The sequence below is a fragment of the Aspergillus thermomutatus genome (genome assembly GCF_002237265.1).
Source record: "Aspergillus thermomutatus strain HMR AF 39 chromosome Unknown NODE_31, whole genome shotgun sequence".
Classification (NCBI taxonomy): domain Eukaryota; kingdom Fungi; phylum Ascomycota; class Eurotiomycetes; order Eurotiales; family Aspergillaceae; genus Aspergillus; species Aspergillus thermomutatus.
The window spans coordinates 125681-142062 of NW_020798080.1; the positions used below are offsets into that span (position 1 = coordinate 125681).

Sequence of the window (16382 nt, forward strand, 5' to 3'; positions counted from 1 at the left end):
TTTCGAGCTCTACCCTATTAATGTTTATCATGTAATCTCTTGGTTGTGTGAGATCTTGGGACACAGCCAGCTCTCTCTATCAGGATCACCTTTCGAAGTCAGCCTCTCGTGCTCTCGACCATTTTGGTTGATGCTCGCTAGGTACACTTGAAATGCTAGCGAGCGACTTCTGTACATACACATCTTCGTCTACTGGGACGGTTTACTTGTACATACTTTTATCTACCATACTTGTTCATGAACCAGGCAGAAATAAAACCACTGCACCAGACCATCTAATCATTTATTTTAGGGGTACTGATAGGCTGATCGAATGGTGGGCCTCAATTGTAGGGCTGAAAATCCTGGAAATTCCCGCTTGGAGCTTCTTGGCTTGTTCTGATCGTCCCTATCAGCATCATAACAATGACGCGCATAAAAGAGAAGAATCCATCAGAAATCCAACCCAGTTCCCTCAAACCGGGAAATACCTGCATAGGAAATCCAGGAGCACAAATCGATCGGATGGATCGAACTCTATCCTTCTTGAACAACTCAATCGGACCCAGTTTATCACCACAAAGATGACCGCATGCGGAGAGTCAACCCATCATGGATTCTTGGTTCCCCCTTGCTGTCTCCATGCTTGGCTTGGCTACATGTGACTGTGTGTGACATGAATTGACCTTTTCCTTATTTCCTGTGTCTTTCACCTCAGCCACTACTCGCTCCTCCTTCGAAGGTATGCCAGCATGAGTGGGCAAGCTGCGAGTTACTACAATCCCAGCCAGTCTTATGGCGATCCCCAACCGGGGATTCAAAATCAGCAGCAACAGCCCTATCTCTACAACAATAATGTGAACAATAACGGGTACGATTCAAACTATCAGCGGGGTCCTGAGCCCAAGCTACCAGCAGAGCCGCCAGCAGAACCACCACCAACGTACAATCAGGCCGTCTATGGTTTTGACGATGCGTTCAAGATCGAACGACCCAAGTACAACGATATCTGGGCGGGTCTACTCGTAAGTGACTGCAAATTCACTTGATGAGGCATTGATTGACTGGCGTCTAGTTTATCGCCGTCTTCCTGGGGTATGTCGCGGTCTCTGGCGTGACCATCCATCGATACGCCAAGTACAAAGGCTTCAACGGTGACGGCATCTATGACTCGTCCAACGACTTTTCTCTCAATACGAATACTCTTGTTCTGTTCATTTTCGTGCTTTGTGTGGCTCTTGCTCTTTCGTACGCGTACTTTCTCGGGGCGCGCTACTTCTCGAAACTGTTTATCTGGGTTACTGGGATCCTCAATATCGTGTTTGCGCTGGCGACTGGCATCTACTATATCGCGCGAAAACAGTATGGCGGAGGAATCGTGTTCCTACTCTTTGGCGTCTTTGCGATCATCTGCTTCATCAGCTGGATCCCGCGTATCCCTTTCACCGCGTTCATGCTCCAGACTTCCATTGACGTGTCACGGAAGTACGGCCATATGTTTATCGTGAGCACGATTGGTGGTCTCGTGGCTGTGGCATTCGCCGCGTGGTTTTCGGTCACCCTGGTCTCGATATATGTGGCATACGAGCCGAGCAGCTCCGGCACCAACCCCTCCTGCCGCGACGGCGGGTGTAGCAGGGCCCGAGTCATCGGGTTGGTCGTGTACGTCACGTTCGCCATGTATTGGTTCAGCGAGTGGTTGAAGAACACTGTCCATACAACCATTGCGGGTGTCTACGGGTCCTGGTACTTCTGGAGCCAGTCGCCGAATGGCATGCCAAAGGGGTCAACGCGGGGCGCATTCAAGCGCGCAACCACGTACTCGTTTGGCAGTATCAGTTTCGGAAGTTTGATCATCGCGTTCATCAACATGCTGCGGCAGGCGTGCTCTGTCGCACAGCGGAACGAAGCTGCGGGGGGGAGTCTGGTGGGGAGTATCATGTTCTGGATTCTCGGATGCTTCATCTCCATCCTCGACTGGCTGGTCACACTGTTCAACCGCTACGCTTTCTGTCATATCGCCCTGTACGGGAAGGCATATATCCCCGCGGCAAAGGAAACGTGGACCATGATGAGAGACCGAGGCGTCGACGCGCTCGTCAACGATTGTCTGATCGGGCCTGTGATCACCATGGGCTCGGTCTTCGTTTCATACGTCTGCGCCTTGCTGGCGTATCTGTATTTGCAATTCACCCATCCGAGCTACAACGACGGTGGAAACTTCACGGCTGTCATCATGGCCTTCGCCTTCGTCATCGGCTTGCAGATCTGTCAGATCTTCATGACTCCCATCAGCAGTGGGATCGAAACGATCTTCGTGGCCATGGCATGGGATCCGCAGGTGATGATCCGCGATCATCCGGATTTGTACTATCGGCTGGTACAGGTATACCCTCGCGTGCAGCAGGCGATTCACCCATGAACGAGTTTGCCTAGTGAGTCCTGGAGAAGTGTGACGATCGCATTCGTGTACTTAATTCATAACGTGTCGTCTACCTACGTGACTATCTAATCAAATGTCATTGATAATCATCATCATCCAACCTTCCAGCATCGGAGAAAAAAAAAAAAAAAAAAAAAAAACACACGCCATCATCAAAACCACAAGATTCCCCCTCTACCCCGAGATCAAACTCACATGAAGAACGCCATCAAAGCAGTCAACCCAACCACAACCACCGAACTCGGCACAAGCACCCCCACTGACGCACCCCCATCAAACGTCATCGCCGAGGGCGAAGCCGAAGGCACCCCAAAAGAGGAAGACATCGTCTTCCGACCACTGGGATACCCGCTCCGCTGCGCATCAACGCCAGTAGGCACCGACGCAGGCACCGACACATACCCAGACGCAGGCCCATGCAGCGCACTCGACGCCGACGAAGATGAAACGGGCATCGCGCTCTGGTGAAGGTGCGCCGATGGACTCTGCACCCGGCCCGTTGCAGCTGCTACCGTTGAAGACGAGCAGTCGCAGGATGTGCGCGTGCGGACCTCCGTGATGACCCTGGTGGCGGAGCGGGTGCTCTCATTCTCGTTCTCCGCGTTCTTCTCTGAGTCGTTTGTGGAGTCGGGGGTGGATGAGGCGTCGGAGACGGGGGCGTGGTTGGCCGGGGCGGAGGCGGATGGGGACGGTCCTGTGGTGGTGGGTTGAACTTGGGGCGCATACGCCCTCTTGTTCTGGGCGTTGGGGTTGTGTTTAGCCACGTCTGAGGAATCGGTCTCAGGGGCCGAGACGCGCATCATGGGGTGGCTGATGCGGTGTGGAGGGGAGACGGGTTCTTTGTCACTCTCGCTGTCGCTATCACCGTCGTTGTCGTCGTTGTAGGCGACGGCATGGTGGTGGGTATGGTCGGGGCCATACACATCTCCGTCATCGCTATCGCTATCGCTATCGTCGTTCCTGCAGATGAAACTGGGTATATACTCCGTTGCTTCATCCCGTCAGTTCTCATCCGTACACCAGAGCAAAGGAAATGGACGTACGGATCTCAACGCCCTCGCAAACCTCCCTTGCTGCATCGCTTACGCTGCTCGGATCGAATGGCTCCGCGCAGAAGCAGTCGAGCTTGGAGGATGAGGTGCAGGTTGGGTAATTGGTGTCCTGGGTTACAGCAGCCTTGACGCGGTGAATGTTAGCAAGCTGGCTTATTTGTGGAAACTGGAAATGAAGGTGAGAGAGTCTTACAGCGCACTTCATGTGGTCCATCGATGTGTACTTGAAGGCTGTAGCTGTGGCAGCTAGACCGGTTAGGGCCAGCAGGGTGGGTGTGGTATGAACCATGTTGGATCCGACGATTTTGTTCTGTGATTGAATTGAGATCTTGGAAGTGTGGTGTAGCAAAGGTGGAGCTGGTGAAGGGGCCTTATTATATCTGTCCTCTGACTATACAAGGCTATGGTAGACAAGAACAGGACCCCTTGGAACTCTATTCCGACGGAGAATTTTCTATCATGGTTATCAATTCCCATGGTGTGTCTCTGATACATATCTAGTGCAGTGGTATGGAATGGATGGGTGGTCTGTTGCATGATTTGCATTCTTGGGTGGAGTGGAATGTCTGCTCTCTTCATCTGCTACTAGCCCACTACTCCTACGGCTAGGATGTACATGTACACTTGTGGCAATGGTATGGTCCTAATAGCTTGCTGTGGCAGGTGCAGAGGATGGTATGTAGACCACCATCTGCTATGCATATCGCAATTATACTTGTTGAGAATGAAGTCAGGCTGGCGATCCATTGACACCAACAAGGTAGAATCATATTCCTGTAGAACCTTGAAAACATGCGCAAAATCAATCCGATATGTACGGACAAAAACGACAAGAGTACTAGGGTATCAACAGCATATAGCATCAATCATGTCATAGACCTAAAACTTCTCACTCGTCACGCACCGAGTAACGCTCACCAACAACCAAGCCACAATCTCCACCAACACTGTAAGCGTCTGTACAATCATATTCAACCCAAAGAACAAAAGCCGGAGGATACCCCTCGTCGGACCGGGCAGCTTCTGGCCTTCCCTGGAAGAACTAGACCCGTACCGTCCGTACTTTTCCAGATCGAGCTGCTCGATCATGATCTGTTTGTTTTTGCTTTTTGGTTTTGCAGTCTTTGAGCGTCCCCATGACCAAAAAGATCGTTTGCCGTTGCCGTCGGTGGGAGTGTCGGACTTGGACAATTTGATCTTGGACATTAGCCGGTTGCTCTCCTCGGCGTCTTCGCGTTCTGCGAGCGTTGCTACTAGTTTTCCTGTGAACATGCCCCCGCCGGCGGGATTGGAGAGGGAAGAAAAGTGATGCGATTCTTGCTTAGGGTCATACAAGGCCATATCCGCCAGAACAGGATTGGTCGTCTCGTCTGAAGCAGCCACGGCCAGCATGGCCGCTACCAGGGAGTCGATAGCGTACAGTGACGGGATCGTATTGATGATGGCTGTCGCACAGATCGATAGCGTCATTGTGCCTAGGTCAAGTGACGCCAGCGGCTCGTCCGAGTCGGTCAACGGGAGGGTAGAGGTGCGTGGTGTGGCGGCCTGGTTGGCGGCCTCCATCGCGTTGGAGGATAGAGGCGTCGTCACGATGATCGTTGGGGGCTGACGGGACTTGGTGTCGCTTGATGGAGTCGAGACTGTGATGTGGAGGATCCCCGCGTACTTCGACCGCACTGGAGAAAGGGGAATGCCCGCTGCACCGAAGCCAGCTGCGCCGACGAGGGCGGGCGGTTGCTGTTTGCAGTGTGATGGGTGCTGAAGCTCGTAGAGGTGCTTCCCGTTATTCCAGAGAAGTCTGCAGGACTCTTGTGCGGCTGCTCGCTTCAACGCGTTGCCTTCCACTTCGCTCGCCTCGGTTGAAGAAAGTTGGTGTTGCTTTGCTAGTTCCTCTGCTTCGCCGATAGCCAGCATTGCAGCCAGTCGGGAGAACAACAGTGTGACCAGCTCGTCGTTTGGCGGTAGCCGACGCTTCCTATCCTCCAGTTTCAGCATCATCACGGAGACACTGCTGTTTGGTTTCATCGGGTGTGCTCTGGCAATAGACAGCTCGTCCGTCGAGAAGGTTTGCATCGTGTAAAATGGCGACAGCGGATCTCCGAATGTGAATGTTGCATGATCAGTCCTATGCCCCATTAGCTCAGCCGAATACTATCTAGCAGACTGCTCACCTATGCATACGCAGATTGAATGTTCCCATAAGATTCTGCGGCCTTTGTCCATTGGCAACCTCCCAAAGACCCTTCAGCTCCGTTGCAGAGGAGTAGTGTACCTCAAGCGGCTCTAGCATATCCGTCGGAAAGTTCAATACGCTTGCAGGGACAGTCTTGGGCCCTAGAGCACGGTCAATTTCCGGCTCTGGCGTTAGAATCAGCCCTCGAGGATTGTGGCGAGTCCGATGCGTACTGCTCGAGGGTTGAGGGTAGTACTGCTGTTGGCTAAGCGGGAAATTCGGATCGTAACGAGGGAATATCGATTTCATGGGAATCACGGGAGGCTCAGAGGGTTGCGGGGACTTTTGACGAGAGCCTGCCTGGCCTCGTGGTAATGAGGGTTTGGTCTTAGGTGTTGGCGAGCGTTCTCTTTCTGCGGCCCCGATCTGTGGACTAGCATCATACAGCGAATCAGACTCGGGTTCACGTATTGTCTCCGGTATCGACACTGGTGTTTGTCGGGAGATATGTGCCTTTGGAGGCGGCTGGACCTTGTTTGTGTCCTCTATAATCTGCAAAAGCACTGCCTCTGTCTGCGAGCCTTTGAGGTCCTCCAAAGGTATTGGACTCGATGGCTGCGGCTTTGCAGCCGGTTTCTTGATTCCTTTGCGAAAAGGATTCTTCGAGCCTCCACCTACAGGGGAAGGTGGAGGAAACAATTGGAACTGGCTCATCTCTCAATCCGAGCGATATCGAAATTGAGGCCCAGTCAAGTCAGAGGGATAAACCGCAGGTATAGAAACAGAAACGGTAGATGTGAATCAATTTTTGAAGGCGCGTTCCACGCTGTACTCAGGCAAAAGCATCAATTTCAGCGCAGAAAGATATCAGACGATCCTCTAGCTCAATAAAAGACCTGAAATCAGCATGGAAAACGGCAATGAATTGACCTGCAGGGAAAACAAGAGCGGATCAACAATGACATATACCCCTCGCTCTCCAGACTTTCCAGGACGGACGAACGCCATAAAATCCATCATGCTGAGAGCGTCAAGGGTCTGAAATGTGAGAGGCTCTGGCTAGTGTGAAGAAACAGCATTATCCTGCAGAATATCTTGGTTGTTGTGGTCGGCGGTTAGGATGCCAGCTCGCCGGCTGGGTGATTGGCTGGGTGCCTGGAGTGACTGTTGTCGCGGCGCTTCGACAAAGGATAATCTGCTTGGCGATGTCGGTGAGATGCGAAGGACCTGGCATCACATTGGTCTGGTACTCGCGTGGTCGTGAAGAAGATGGAGCATTGAAAGCAGTTCGACTACTCAGAGAGGCTATCCTGGTCAACTGTGTGCTGATTGTCATGATTGGTTAGTTGCCTTGGAAATGATCGCTGAAGAACCATTCAGGTAATAGGAAAGTTTGAATACACCCGGTTACTACCTAGTCATCACGATGGCTGTGCAAGCCCAGGGAGGGTGGCAGAACTAGAAGCTTCAGCGTTAGTGACAATCTGGGGTGCTTAGCTGTTGCACCCGCACCCCCCAGCGACATCGAATTCACATTTCCGATTGCTTATGCAGAAAGAAGCAAGGTTTGAATTGACGCCGTCTAGATACATGCATGCTCACAGATCAATCGAATATATTTACAAGTCATGATAATGTACATACTAACGGTCACCCTCGGCCGCATCATGCACTGTATGTGTGAGTGCCTCGGCCATTGCAATTGCCCCCTCCATATTTCCCTTGTTATACAGAAACAAGCCCTGCAGAGCAGCAGCACTTGTACTTCTCGACCGATCGGCTTTGAAACCCTTTTCGTCTTCTATGAGGCCTAACTCCTGTAGCCGGTCGAGGAATGCCTGCCTATATGATCCATTTGTGTCGAGTTCACCATAGAACCTATCCCATAAACAGTGGACCTGGTAGCGAGTGACTTCACCTAGACGGACGGTCATGTCAACCCGACCGGGTCGAACCAAGGCTTCGTCGAGTCGCTCGACATGATTTGTTGTGAGGAAGATGATACGCTCCTCAGCACTCGCAACACCATCCAAGGCATTTAGCAGGCCCGAGAACGTCACATTGGCGCCGCGATACCCGTCCGAGTCAGTTTGACGCCGATTCGAGAAAGCAGCATCCACATCCTCCAATAGGACAAGGGTCCGGTTCGGCACAATAGTGAGCAGGTGATTCAATCGATCATCGGTCAGTCCCCGCTCGCTCAGGTTCAAGATAGCAATGTCATAGTCCAACTCTCCCGCTAATGCCTGGATGAACGAGCTTTTTCCCGTACCAGGTGGCCCATAGAGCAAATAGCCGCGTCTGTAGGGAATTCCACGGTCATGGTACCACTTTGCACTAGAAACAAAGTCCTTCACGTCCTCCACAATCCGCTCCTTGACACCTTCGTCAAGAATCACCGAGTCCAGTGGACGCTTTCTCCGCGGTTGTCCGAATAGTCTCCATTCCGTGCCCCAACTGTTGTAGATAGACGTCTTGCCTTCGTGTGACTTGGCCGCATATGCATGAGCCTCTTTGAACAGATCTTCGAAAATGTGCCGATGTGAATAGAGTGTCGTCAGTGTAATCGTCTCCCATGGCCGCCCCGTCTGTAAATCCTGCGACTTGGACTCCCGCATCCGGTTGACGAAGATGAACGCGTTCTTGTAACGTAAAACATGCCTTCCTGGTCCAGGGACCAGTGCAAAGTGTGTATGTATAGCGCCATTCGCATGTTCGACCTTTTGCGTCTGTATCGAGAGATGGCGCATTCCCGGCGTCAGTTTCTGAAGAATAGTTTCCATGAAGCCAGACCTGCTGGCTGCGGAGCGAGCGGCGTTGAGTTGCGATTGTTGATAGAGGGTCATCCAGTGGAGAAACCATGGATAAGAATCATCCTTGATACTGATTTCGACATCCACGAGCATACGACGCCGAAGGAGGGCGGCACCATGTCGAAAGCCTTTCTGAGCTAAGCTCAATCCTGCTCCAAGACCAGCAAGACCGAATCCCTGCACTCAATGTTCACTTCGTCAGTTTCCCGAAGTCTCTTTATCGCACTCACAGTTCCAGGGCTGTCGATCTTACCGCTGTGAAGAAAGGGTTACTGGAGAGCTGAGAAAAAAGGCCGCCATCGCCGGTTGGCTGAACCGCCGCCTGGATGGCATCCTTTCTCTGTTGCAGAACTAGGTCACCAGGCGAGGGCAGCCCAGCAGTATCCGGAGCTCCATTTGTCTCCATCCCAGTCTATGGAGATGAGCGTGTTAATCGCCTACCGGATACTTTGTGGCTGCGCCTCTCAAAGACATCCATAGCGTCTGATATCGGAGCTACGACGGGCCGAGATAAGCCCGTATCCCCGGGTTTGTCTTGTTTGGTTTGGAGAAGTTACCAGTGAGACCTATCTATGGATACTTTGTTTGGCTCTTTGCTTTGTTGTGATAGGGATCTGGAGAGCATTACGCAATTAAAAAAGATTTTGCAAGCAGGTAAAATTCGAACTGGATTTTTGGCAAATCGAGTCGAGCCCCTTTGGTAAACGCCACCTAATGACTACCACAACAGAAAGTAGTCTCATCCAAATTTCAACCAATCCACATCCAGTATGAGTGGTAAGCAATAAATTTATATGGCAAGATCAATAGCTAAGGTTCTAATGAAGAAAATAGGAGTGATTCAACTGCAAGTCTGCTAAAAACGCAGTTTGACTGCCCAGACATGCCTACGCACCCCCCTTCCCCCCTTAAGGGAAAAGATGCTCTGCCTCCAGCTTTGACTTATATCAACGCACCTAAGTCCTTTGAGAATGATGAGCTGCGCGAGCCTCGTGACGGGGCGCGTCGGCTCGGAGATAACGGGCTTAGTGCTCACATCCATCTCTTTGTTTCCAATTGATTATTGCAGTCAAGTCGTCATTCGTAGCAGCCTAAAGCCGATGGCGCAGCTCGTACTCCGTGTAACAATCTCAAAGTTGGATTCGTTTCTGATTCGTGCCTTGCCCCTGTGCCCATCCGCCTGATGAGCTGTTCCCAGGCTCGGTTGGATAGATATAACCAACCCCTACTACGGCAACGTAGTAGGGGTCGGTTAGAGAAAGCGAGCGCCCAGGATTGCGCATGAGAAGGCTTGCTAGCAAATGCGATCATTCTTGCGACGCTTATTTGGCTTTCGCCAGCATCAAGGCCACAATTTCTCAACGATGAAGCGAAATATGAGTTCAAGCACCGCGGCAATTCTCTATGCTATCACTATCACTACGCCTCCTGCTTCACCTTTGCCAGATGATGCGCAGAAGAAAAGCCATCATCTTCAAGGCGAATTCACCAACCCATGGGAGTAAGAATACTTGTCAAAGACCACACTGTCAGTGGCGCTTCCAGTGCTAAACAACCTGCACAGTTCATGGAAACCGATCAAAGCAACGAACATCTTTAATATCCTTTCGTGAGTGGTCTCCAAACAGTTCCATTCTCGACCAAATCTGACCATTTTCTTCTCGCGCCTATAGTCGCCAGATAAATGGGAAAGCCAACCGTCCTGACACTACACCTCCAACTGTTCCTGTTCGTAAACCAGAATTTTTGCCCAGCCGAGAGACGTCGAATCTAAGGGCGACATGGCTTGGCCATGCCTGCTACTATGTCGAGTTTCCCGATGGTCTGCGGGTGTTGTTTGACCCTGTCTTTGAGGACCGTTGCTCGCCTTTCTCCTGGCTCGGACCGAAACGATACACGGAGATGCCTTGCCAGATCAAAGACATCCCTTTCATCGATGCAGTTGTCATCTCCCATAACCATTACGACCATCTGTCGTACCCGACAGTGAAAGAGATTGCCAAACGTCATCCGAATTGCCATTTCTTTGCGCCTCTGGGTAACAAAGAATGGTTTTCGAGATCGGGAATTGAGAATATGACTGAGATGGACTGGTGGGAAGAGCGGGATGTCGTCCTTTCGCCCTCGAAGCCAGACACCAGGGTTGAAGAAGCCACGGGCGATCTCACGTCGAAACCAGCGGATATCAAAGCGCGTATCGGCTGCCTGCCATGCCAGCATGCTAGTGCCAGAGGACTCCTTGACCGACAGAAAACATTGTGGTCGTCATGGTACGTCGAATCTGGAGGCCGCAAGGTTTACTTCGCTGGGTATGTCAAGGGTCCCTGATACACCTCTGCATCTTTTTCAAGGCTGACTTTGGATATCGTGCTCAGAGATACTGGATACCGTGCTGTACCTGAACTTCCGGATGATGTGGATGATCATGCCCCCGAGTATAATTACCCTTCGTGTCCCGCATTCAAGCAGGTCGGCGAATTCAGAGGACCTTTTGACCTAGGTTTGATCCCCATCGGAGCGTACGCGCCACGTTTCTTCATGAGTCCGATGCATGCAGATCCTCATGATGCCGTGGAAATATTCAGAGATACGAAGTGTAAACGAGCAGCGGCCATTCATTGGGGCACATGGGTGCTTACCGAGGAGGACGTCCTGGAACCTCCGAAGAGGTTAAAGGAGGCGTTGAAGAAGCATTCAATCCCCGAGGAGGGAGTCTTCGATGTTTGTGACATTGGTGAAAGCAGAGAGTATTGATCTCAGGCTCAAAAGAGACCAGCTTTGGACATATGGTCTTTATACATATTGCTAGACTGATCTATGATGTAATTTGGAGGTTTGTGGATATGAACTGAACATTATCAGACATTGTCCTATAATTTAATGTAATTAGTCATGCGAGATTCTTGGGCAGTTGAAGATACCTGATTCTTAGAAACTTCCTTAGAAATACTGAATTCTGTCAAGATGGTCATTAATCTTGGTGAAGGGAGTAGCGGTGTCGTAGAATCTGACCTATATGCTATTACTACTAAATCCTACTTGAACTATGCATTCACAAATGCAAGTCAAGAAAAGTTATATCAATGCTGAGCTTATAAAATAGGCATTCAGTCATTTTCTGCGCAGAAAATATCTTTGTTAAGGTCTACAATATGACTTATTGAAATGAGTGAATCTATAACTTGACCTATTTCTATTTGATGTACTATGATTGATCCCCCCCTCTGTTTAATGGTAAGTTCCGTGGAACAATAGCATAATAGTGAATAGAAAGGTATATTGATGCTCATACAGAATAAGTACTTCACTGTGCCTGATGCCTGAGGACATTCCTAGGGACTATAAAACCCCCCAGCACACAGCTTCATCTGAAATCACTTAACAACTTGACACACTTGAAGCATACTCTGCATCTTCTCACATCTCTTCCACAGTCTTAGACATATCTATACTCCTTTCATCATGCCAATCTACATCCCTCTGGCTCCTCCCGGGCTCCAAACTGAGTTCAACTACAACTACACCTACAGCTACAACGCGATGCAGTGGAAAAGCCACGGACAGACAACGCAGGACGCTGGCTACGACACCGAAGACGAGGAAGAAGTCGTTTACGACCTTGATGAACATGCCATGGCTTGCCTACCACATCACCTCCAGCAGGTAATGCGGGAGCTTCACATGGAGCGCCTGGAACGTCTGCAGCACGAGAACCCTCACTTCAAATTCCGCAGTCCAGTTGCTTATCATCGCAACAACCATGCAGACGCATGGCTTGAGAGCGTGGTGTCGCAACTCGTGGAGAGACAGTCAATGCAGAGAGCAGGACGTCACCAAATTGGAGAGACACCAGATGTACTTCCTCAACCGATGGGCCGGTGTGAAAATCAAAGACAAGCTACGGCAGAAGCGCAACATACACCCGGCGACACAGTCGACCAGGCACAATTCGCTTCCAGAACCCTGGAAACTGACCTCACGTATCATCATGAGGAGACGATTGCAGATGCAGGTGTCGAAATGGAGCACGAGTCATCTCCGATCCAGGAGTACTTCGCGGAGGGACGGGATGATAAGGATCAGACTCACACCAGATATACAACTTGGTACGGAGATCAGACCTTGGAAGAAAAGTCGAGTGTTCCCAAGTTTCGCAGGAGACGATCATTAATCATCTTGGGAATGCGAAGTCGACTTCAGAAGAAGATTGGGAGGATGAGCAGATTCTTCAAGAGATATTCCGTTGCCTGATCAGGCTGCCGCACTCATTTGGATATCCACGATTATGCTAAGCTACCTTCTTGAACCCTGCTCACTATTGGAAACATGGCAATAATGATCCCAGTTGGTGTCATTAGAGGACTTGGCTATGAAACTCGGTGCTTTGGGTGTTATTTGGCGGGGCATTGATAATCATGATATAGGCATATTGATTGTGCCTTTTGGGGATCTTACAAGTGTGAAGCATCATGTATTTTAATTGGCGTTGCTTTAGAAATTGTCAACTTGAAAATGATTCAGTCTCCTGTTAAGTCTATACGAAGATCGATTGATGATTTGTTTGATAGCTCAGGGGAAACTGCTAACGAACTAAGCCCAAAGTAGATTAGGGGGCGGTGAGCTTCAATCCCACTTCGCCGTGCGCTGGAAATTTGATGGTGGTGCGGGCACAACTCCACGTCTTCGAGCTCACCCAGGCCCATCGTTCGGCCGCTTCTAAAATCGTTTTTGGGACAGTGATATTTGTCGCTCTATTGACCTTCATTACTCGAACCCTCTCGTCCGAAGTAACCCGAAAACACCGCTAATATGCAGGCCCCAGTGGTGGTGATGAGTATGTTATTCAATCACGTCTACCTCGCGTTCATTTCAGACCACTAAGCGTGCATCTTAGACACCAATGCTGGTGACAGGCAGGTCGGCCGCAAGGCACAGCTCTCGAATATTACCGCTGCGAAGACGTACGTGTGGCATTCGACGCGGTATACCTACTCCGATGCTAATAGGGACCATGTATAGCGTTGCGGACATCATCCGGTCATGTCTTGGACCCAAGGCCATGTTGAAGATGCTCCTGGACCCCATGGGGGGTATCGTTCTGACGAACGATGGACATGCTATTCTGAGAGAGATCGAGGTCTCGCACCCCGCAGCCAAGAGCATGATCGAGCTCAGTCGCACCCAGGACGAGGAAGTCGGAGACGGAACGACGACCGTCATCATCTTAGGTATTCTTTACTGTCGGTCATTCACTTGGAACTGTAACTGACATTCTTCAGCTGGTGAAATGCTTGCCCAGGCCCTTCCTCAACTCGAACGCAACATCCACCCTGTCGTTATCATTCAGGCTTTTAAGCGTGCTCTGGCGGACGCACTTGCCATCGTGGAGGAAGTCTCACTACCCGTGGATATTGACGATGATAAGGCGATGTACACGTTGATCCAGTCGTCCATCGGGACCAAGTTCGTCTCGCGGTGGTCGGAACTGATGTGCAACCTTGCGTTGAAGGCGGTTCGAACTGTTTCGTTCGATGCTGGTGGCGGAAAGAGGGAAGTCGACATCAAGCGTTATGCTCGTATTGAGAAGATTCCTGGTGGACAGATTGAAGACAGCGAGGTTATTGACGGTGTGATGATCAACAAGGACATTACTCACCCTAAGATGCGGAGAAGGATAGAGAATCCTCGAATCATCCTGCTCGATTGCCCACTGGAATACAAGAAGGGAGAGTCTCAGACGAACATTGAGATTAGCAAGGAGGATGACTGGAACCGTATTCTTCAGATTGAGGAGGAACAAGTGAAGCACATGTGTGATGCTATCCTGGCCCTGAAGCCCGATATTGTTTTCACCGAGAAGGGTGTTTCAGGTAAGGCTTTTGCAACTGCTCTACTACGGCCGATGACCGACCGACTGACAATTCTGCTCAGATCTTGCCCAGCACTTCCTGGTGAAGGCGAATGTAACAGCGATTCGCCGTGTAAGAAAGACCGATAACAACCGTATTGCGAGAGCCACCGGTGCCACAATCGTCAACCGTGTTGATGACCTGCAGGAGTCCGACGTGGGAACGAGATGCGGGCTTTTCGAGATCGAAAAGATTGGTGACGAATACTTCACATTTCTTAGAAAATGCCAGAACCCAAAGGCCTGCACAATTTTGCTGCGTGGTCCCTCCAAGGACATCTTGAACGAGATCGAACGAAATCTGCAGGATGCCATGTCCGTTGCCAGAAACGTCATCTTCCACCCACGCTTGTGCCCTGGTGGTGGTGCGATCGAGATGGCGGTGTCAGTCAGATTGAGTCAGCTCGCAAAGTCCATCGAAGGTGTTCAGCAGTGGCCCTACAAGGCTGTGGCGGATGCTATGGAAGTTATTCCCCGGACATTAGCACAGAACGCTGGTGCCAGTCCCATCCGTGTCCTCACACGCTTGAGGGCTAAGCATGTCGAGGGTCAGCACACCTGGGGTCTGGACGGTGAGTCGGGTAACCTCGTCGATATGAAGGAGTATGGCGTCTGGGAACCCGAAGCGGTCAAACTCCAGAGCATCAAGACGGCTGTTGAGGTACGCCCTAGAAAATCTCCCATTCGAAAGTGTATCCGACTAACGTTCCATAGTCCGCCTGCCTTCTGCTCCGCGTTGATGACATCTGCAGTGGTAAGTCTGCACAGCAGGCAGGTGGTGCTCACATGGCCGGTGGAGATGATTAGGAGACCCAATTCTTCGAATGAAAATGCGTACATAATGCTACATGATTTAACTGTGAAACTGTACGAATATCCTTCTAGACTAAAATTACATGGGTATCTTCATAGCGCACGCCTGGTATGGATTGTTTCTCGGCGATTGTCGGTCCTGTCCAGCTAGCAGCCTTGTAGGCTCAATCCTCGTGAATGATCACTCCTGGTGTTTCAGTAGACTGATCAGCCCCATCCACGGGCATCGCCTGATCCTCCTCGTCCTTTTGGCCATTCTCTGTCCGCCTTAGTGCCTGTTCAACTGCCATCTTATTAGGCCCTTTATTCGAGACCGCAGCATCCTGGTCTTTGTTATTGTTGTTGCTCTTCTTCTTCGCCGCATTCCTCTTCTCTCTTCTCCTCCGGTTCTTCTCAGTCTTCTCCTCATCCTTCCGCCTCGCTTCTTCTCTCTTTTGTTCCCAATCCTTATCCTCCTTCTCTTTTTCGACCTCACTCTGCATCAAGCGCAGACGCTCGTATTCCCTCCTGCGACTCGCCTTGTAGACGTGGAATTCGCCGGAGCCTGCACCAGCCGAAGAACCTTGGACATTCGCAACAATCTCTGGCGGGGGAGCGAGCGATGCTGAGGTTCGTTGTTTCGACGGGTCGGGAATTCTGATTTCTTTGTTTGGGTCGCGGAAGAGATGCTCGATTTGCGATGCCTGTTCGCTGAGCGGGGTGACTGCGCGACGTTTGACAGGTCTCTTGCTGCGCGGGTCTGCGCTTGTAGGGATAGACTCGGGGCCTGGCTCTGACATGATTGAATTGTAAAATCGATAAAATTCAAGCAAGGGAGTGATTTTGGTAGTGATGGGCTGGAGGGAGAAATCGTCGCGCAGACTAGTCCGGTCAAGTTCTGACGTAAGTTGCAGGTACTGGAACTTTTGCGCGGAAGATGACGTTAAAGTTCTGGAAGCAAACTCAATTGTCCGCAGACAGACTCAAAGATTATCTTTGTATGTTAAGGCGATCAAGATCAGACGATCGTTTGAGCAGGAGATGAAATTCGTCGCCAATCGACTTTCAGATGATTTCCGAGCGGTGAGATGAATGTCTCTTTTGTGTCCGCTTATCAGCTTTCAGATCCTCTGTAGATCGCGCCAATCTTCAGATGCCCCTCTCTATACTCGGTGTGTAGCTGTAGAATATGGATTTGCTGGAGATGACTAAAAGGACGAAA

The 16382-nt window shown here is 50.7% G+C and overlaps 8 protein-coding genes across 8 annotated transcripts; 4 read left to right on the forward strand and 4 right to left on the reverse strand.

The window, feature by feature from the left end:
* Nucleotides 1-731: 731 nt before the first annotated feature.
* PNS1 (choline transporter-like family protein) lies at nt 732-2401 on the forward strand (the record flags this gene model as incomplete). The annotated part of the gene is made up of 2 exons (XM_026762431.1): nt 732-1004; nt 1055-2401. The coding sequence occupies 2 exons, from the start codon at nt 732-734 to the stop codon at nt 2399-2401; spliced, it is 1620 nt and encodes a 539-aa protein (XP_026616991.1).
* A 212-nt stretch (nt 2402-2613) lies between these two features.
* On the reverse strand, nt 2614-3763 carry CDV56_108843 (extracellular serine rich protein; the record flags this gene model as incomplete). Its single annotated transcript, XM_026762462.1, has 3 exons — nt 2614-3413; nt 3466-3598; nt 3668-3763. The coding sequence occupies 3 exons, from the start codon at nt 3761-3763 to the stop codon at nt 2614-2616; spliced, it is 1029 nt and encodes a 342-aa protein (XP_026616992.1).
* Nucleotides 3764-4353: 590 nt separating this feature from the next.
* CDV56_108868 (uncharacterized protein) lies at nt 4354-6361 on the reverse strand (the record flags this gene model as incomplete). Its single annotated transcript, XM_026762487.1, has 2 exons — nt 4354-5599; nt 5646-6361. 2 exons carry the CDS (start codon nt 6359-6361, stop codon nt 4354-4356), a joined length of 1962 nt encoding a protein of 653 aa, XP_026616993.1.
* Nucleotides 6362-7290: 929 nt separating this feature from the next.
* CDV56_108912 (bifunctional AAA family ATPase chaperone/translocase BCS1) lies at nt 7291-8866 on the reverse strand (the record flags this gene model as incomplete). The annotated part of the gene is made up of 2 exons (XM_026762531.1): nt 7291-8637; nt 8714-8866. The coding sequence occupies 2 exons, from the start codon at nt 8864-8866 to the stop codon at nt 7291-7293; spliced, it is 1500 nt and encodes a 499-aa protein (XP_026616994.1).
* Nucleotides 8867-9824: 958 nt separating this feature from the next.
* Nucleotides 9825-11214, forward strand: CDV56_108950 (putative Zn-dependent hydrolase/oxidoreductase family protein; the record flags this gene model as incomplete). Its single annotated transcript, XM_026762569.1, has 4 exons — nt 9825-9961; nt 10025-10069; nt 10134-10769; nt 10836-11214. 4 exons carry the CDS (start codon nt 9825-9827, stop codon nt 11212-11214), a joined length of 1197 nt encoding a protein of 398 aa, XP_026616995.1.
* Nucleotides 11215-11922: 708 nt separating this feature from the next.
* On the forward strand, nt 11923-12711 carry CDV56_108980 (uncharacterized protein; the record flags this gene model as incomplete). Its single annotated transcript, XM_026762599.1, has 1 exon — nt 11923-12711. The coding sequence occupies one exon, from the start codon at nt 11923-11925 to the stop codon at nt 12709-12711; it is 789 nt and encodes a 262-aa protein (XP_026616996.1).
* Nucleotides 12712-13269: 558 nt separating this feature from the next.
* On the forward strand, nt 13270-15175 carry CCT3 (chaperonin-containing T-complex subunit CCT3; the record flags this gene model as incomplete). Its single annotated transcript, XM_026762615.1, has 6 exons — nt 13270-13294; nt 13355-13421; nt 13480-13688; nt 13740-14330; nt 14392-15029; nt 15083-15175. The coding sequence occupies 6 exons, from the start codon at nt 13270-13272 to the stop codon at nt 15173-15175; spliced, it is 1623 nt and encodes a 540-aa protein (XP_026616997.1).
* Nucleotides 15176-15345: 170 nt separating this feature from the next.
* Nucleotides 15346-15960, reverse strand: CDV56_109024 (uncharacterized protein; the record flags this gene model as incomplete). Its single annotated transcript, XM_026762643.1, has 2 exons — nt 15346-15464; nt 15657-15960. The coding sequence occupies 2 exons, from the start codon at nt 15958-15960 to the stop codon at nt 15346-15348; spliced, it is 423 nt and encodes a 140-aa protein (XP_026616998.1).
* Between the last annotated feature and the right edge of the window lie 422 nt (nt 15961-16382).